The sequence below is a fragment of the Gymnogyps californianus genome, unplaced genomic scaffold (assembly GCF_018139145.2).
Source record: "Gymnogyps californianus isolate 813 unplaced genomic scaffold, ASM1813914v2 HiC_scaffold_31, whole genome shotgun sequence".
NCBI lineage: Eukaryota > Metazoa > Chordata > Aves > Accipitriformes > Cathartidae > Gymnogyps > Gymnogyps californianus.
Genome location: NW_026114191.1, coordinates 1,828,508 through 1,833,103, shown reverse-complemented (window position 1 = coordinate 1,833,103; position 4,596 = coordinate 1,828,508). Strand labels below are relative to the sequence as shown.

Genomic DNA, 4,596 nt, shown 5'->3' with positions numbered 1-4,596 from the left:
AAGGTCAGAGGAGGGATTACTGTATGGCTAAGGAGCTTTCCTGAGTCTGTGTTTTCAGTTTCCAGCTCTGGGGGCTACAGACAGCACCAGCATCACCTCTCCAGTCTCAGCAGGGTGTCTGTGACCTGCTTTGTAGCCCCTGCACACACGGAGAGGCTGCAGGGCAGAGCTGGGCGCACAGGGGCTGAGATGGGGTCTCTGAGCACTGGCAGCAAAGAGATGTGGGGCGAGAGAAACAGCTCCTGGCAGGCACAGCTCCAGGCAGCAGAGATGGGCAGGAAAGGAAGGAACTGCTAATGGAAACCCTGTTGCAGGGGAGATGGGGGCACCTCCCGGCCACCCCTGCACTGCAGATGCCTTCACTGAGACGCCTCCTTCACCTCTCCTCTCCCACCCAGCACAACCCTCAGCCCTCACGGCCATGGGGTCGAGGGTGGGAGTCACCTCTCTGTCCAGCAGAGCAGCAGCAGAGGTGAAGGGCATCCCTCCTGCCACGTGCCCGTTTCCCGCTGAGCAGCAGTCGGGCTGAGGGCAACTGTCCTGCATTATCGCTGTCTGGGAGGTGGCGTGCACAGCTGGGTCAGGGGAAGGCTTTCCCGAGTGCCCGGCTGCCTCTCCCCTTGCCTCTCTCAGCCAGACCCTCACTATATTTTGCCTTGTTGCTCCACTTGCCTGTTCTAAATTTCTCTTTTTAGTGCTGTCCGACTCCCTGGGGATGGGACTTTCAGCTGCAGAGTCACACACTGGTCTTGTTTATCCATTCATGCAGGTGTGTCCATGGGAAGAAGTGTCCCAGCTTTCCTCTAACCTGTGGGCTGTGGGCAATGCAGTGTGTGGGGCTGGGGAATGAGTCCGTTTTCTCTTACTGAGATGCTGACATTAGGACAATTGGCTCCCTCCTTGGGGTGTCCTTCCAAGCTGTGAGCTGCCCTCCAAGGTGCAAACTTCTTCCACAGCACCTTTCTGTTATCTGAAAGCCCCACGGAGAAATGCAGACGTGCTCTGCCTGAGGGAATGCTGTTGGGCTGGTGAAACGAGGCATGTGTGGCCTTGGCTAGAAGGGGGGTGCTGAGACCTTGAGAAAGGGTGAGACATTTAGTGGTGTGTAGTGGATCCCTCTGCTGTCAGCAGTGCCTGGTGACTTTTCAGGGTAATATAAGAGTTTGATCGCCCTCCATCTCATGAAGGTACGAGTCCAGGGCAGCTGGGAAGAAGACAGAGAGACAGACCAGCTCCCCTCACTCTGCACTAAGCCCCAGGCGGTCCTCTTGCCTCGCAGGTCTCGTTCTGTTCTCCCTGGGGGCAGCAGAAATGTTGAGGGTTTCTGAGATCAAAGAACACTGCCCAGGTGAGATGGGGGCAGCTTTAAAAGACCCCAAACCTCTCCAACTGTCTTCTGCCATCCTGGTTCCTTAGCAGTGGGAGTGCAGATGCTGACAAGCTCTTCTGCGTTAGGAGCGGTTTCATCTGACAGAGTTGACCACCAGGACTGGCCCCTGCCCCCACCATTCCCATGAACCCACTGCTGCAGAGCGGGGCTGACTCCTCGGCAGCCAGCGGGAAGAGGCCCTTCTTAGGGCACGCTCGGCCAGCACTAACCAGAGCTCCTGCAATGGAGCTGAAGGAAGGTCTGCTGGAAAAGGCAGAGTGGGTGTGCGTAGCAGGGGGAGGGTGTAGGAGAAATGGCTGTGATTTTGCTCAGAGAAGTCTCCCCTAATTTGTCGTTGACTCTCCATTGAAGGTCAGGAACCCATGCACAGAGGCAACAAATGTTGAACGGCAGCTCCACAACTGAGTTCCTCCTCCTGGCATTTGCAGACACGCGGGAGCTGCAGCTCTTGCACTTCTGGCTCTTGCTGGGCATCTACCTGGCTGCCCTCCTGGGTAATGGCCTCATCATCACTGCCATAGCCTGCGACCACCACCTCCACACCCCCATGTACTATTTCCTCCTCAACCTCTCCCTCCTTGACCTGGGCTCCATCTCCACCACCCTCCCCAAAGCCATGGCCAATTCCCTCTGGGACACCAGGGCCATCTCCTACGCAGGATGTGCTGCCCAGGTCTTTTTCCTTCTCTTCTTGATTGTAGGGGAGTATTTTCTTCTCACCATCATGGCCTATGACCGCTATGTTGCCATCTGCAAACCCCTGCACTACGGGACCCTCCTGGGCAGCAGAGCTTGTGTCCACATGGCAGCAGCTGGCTGGGGCAGTGGGTTTCTCTATGCTGTGCTGCACACTGCCAATACATTTTCACTACCTCTCTGCAAGGGCAATGCTTTGGACCAGTTCTTCTGTGAAATCCCCCAGATCCTCAAGCTCGCCTGCTCAGATTCCTACCTCAGGGAAATTGGGGTCCTTGTGGTTAGTGCCTGTTTAGGATTTGGGTGTTTTCTTTTCATTGTGCTGTCCTATGTGCAGATCTTCAGGGCCGTGCTGAGGATCCCCTCGAAGCAGGGACGGCACAAAGCCTTTTCCACATGCCTCCCTCACCTGGCTGTGGTCTCCCTGTTTCTGAGCACTGCCATCTTTGCCCACCTGAAGCCCCCCTCCATCTCCTCCCCATCCCTGGACCTGGTGGTGTCAGTTCTGTACTCAGTGGTGCCTCCAGCAGTGAACCCCATCATCTACAGCATGAGGAACCAGGAGCTCAAGGATGCCCTCTCGAAACTGGCTGAATGGACGCTGTTTCACCGACAATAACCTGCCTCCCCTGCTCTGCGCATTTCCCAGAGGCCAAGAGTCTCCTTTATTCCCTTGTCATAATCCTACTTATAGATAATGTTCTGGGCTTCTACTTCTTGTCTTGAGGTTTGATCCAGTTGTTTCTGACCCTTGTACAACACTGGATCACATGTGGCCTGTCCAATAGCAGCTCTTCAATAAAAGGGCATCTCCCACAGGCAGTGCCTGAAGGCTGAGCTCTTCCTCCAAAGGTGCTGCCAATAAAATGTCCACAGAAGTGGTCTTTTAAAGAGTTTTGTCTCCTTGTGTTCTCCCTGTGATTGGGGTTAAGCTCACGGTACCATTGGGTTCCATTGAAGTGAATGTTGTGGTTTTAAAGGCTTTCTTCGTGGTGTCCAGTGGCAGTGGAGATGGGGCATGGGCTCCCAATTACCTCCTCAGGCTGCTTCACGTATGACAGGACTGATGGCATATACAAGTCTCTCTCAAAAATGAATGTGGAGGGATCGGGAGAGGATGGGGACTTGCCATGTGCCTTGGGCTGGGAGGGAATAAAGACTCAGAAGGTGAAACACCCTCAAAGGTGATGTCCTCCAAAAGTAAAGCACTGCATCGAGGTATGCACAAAGAAGGACTCTGAAGTGCCATGGGAGTGAGTGGGGATGCAGCAGGCAGAGGGAAGGGAGAGTGGAGAGATGCGGGAGCTGCCTGAGGAGGCCCAGGGCTCTGGTGGTGCCCTGGGGAGTGGGGCTCATGGGGGCAGAGAAGAGGTGAAATGCAGTGGGGGTTGAGGCTCAGCTACAAAATGACTGCAGGAGAGCCTGGGAGTGAGTGGCCTCTGTTTGCTTGTGTTGTTGTTGCAAGCAGCAGCCCTGGGGCTGATGGGCAGGCTGAGAGCCTTCCCTGCCCCCCAGGACCTGCTGTGCCCTTCAGAGGGGCTGGGGCTGTGGGGGGAGCGCCCAGAGCTCTGCAGCACCCTGGGGTGAGCAGTGTGGTGGGGCCAGGCCAGACTGGGCTGCTGGGCTTGACTGGGCTGGGCAGAATGCGAGGGAGCTGGGGAGAGCTGGGGAGGGGCTGGGCTGGGCAGGAAAATGTCTGGGAGAGGAAAACACCCGTGTAGTACTCAGCTGTGTGAGCGTGCAAAGTGAGGGCAGGGTGCTCACAGTGCAGAGCCAGGCCTCTGTGCCTTGTTCCCTGGACACCCCAGGGAAGCTGTCCCACGGCAATTTTCCCTGACCACCCCACACACCAGCCATTTCCATCTCTGGCCATACACCCCAGCCCTGAGGAGGGACCTTTGCTGCATGGACACCCCTGTTCTCCTCTGGGGCTCTCTGATACCCAGCTCCACTGCCATTAGTAATGAAAAGAGAACCAGTTTCCTACTGACACTCATTACAAACCAAGTCCCAGAGCTCTTGCCACTGCTGGTCTCTCAGCCAAGCCCGTTCTCAGACACCTCCAGCTAGATCAGGTGCTCATGGCCGTGTCGTGACATGTACCGAAAATCTCCATTGTTTGAGATGCCACCAACTGGCCTGGGTCCTTGCTCCAGTGTTGGGCTCTGAGGGATTTCTCAAAAACTCAGCTCTCTCAGCCTCCCCTTGGCCATAATGTGCTCCAGGCCCCAACCATCCTTCTGGCCTCTGCAGGACTCGCGCCACTCTGTCAGGGTCTCCCTTGTGCTGGGGAGCCCCAGATTGCATGCAGCAGGCCTGATGCGCTCCTGTGCTGGGGTAACTTTGAGCAGCAGCCACACAGCCACCCAGCTGCTCCCTCACTCTCCCTCCTCAAAACGACAGGACAAAGGCAAGAAAAAAATAGAGAAAAGCTTATGGGTCAAGGTAAAGAAAAGGAGACCACTTACCCCTTACTGTCATTGTCATCACTTACCAATTACTGGGCAAAG

The 4,596-nt window shown here is 55.8% G+C and overlaps 1 protein-coding gene across 1 annotated transcript; it reads left to right on the top strand.

Moving 5' to 3' along the window:
- Nucleotides 1-1,757: 1,757 nt before the first annotated feature.
- Nucleotides 1,758-2,705, top strand: LOC127028317 (olfactory receptor 14C36-like). Its single transcript, XM_050914032.1, has one exon. It carries the CDS (start codon nt 1,770-1,772, stop codon nt 2,703-2,705), a length of 936 nt encoding a protein of 311 aa, XP_050769989.1. The 5' UTR covers nt 1,758-1,769.
- The last annotated feature ends 1,891 nt before the right edge of the window (nt 2,706-4,596 follow it).

What these genes read in the sequence shown, in the direction of transcription:
- LOC127028317 (XM_050914032.1), top strand. Translation starts at nt 1,770, where the DNA reads ATGTTGAACGGCAGCTCCACAACTGAGTTCCTCCTCCTGGCATTTGCA.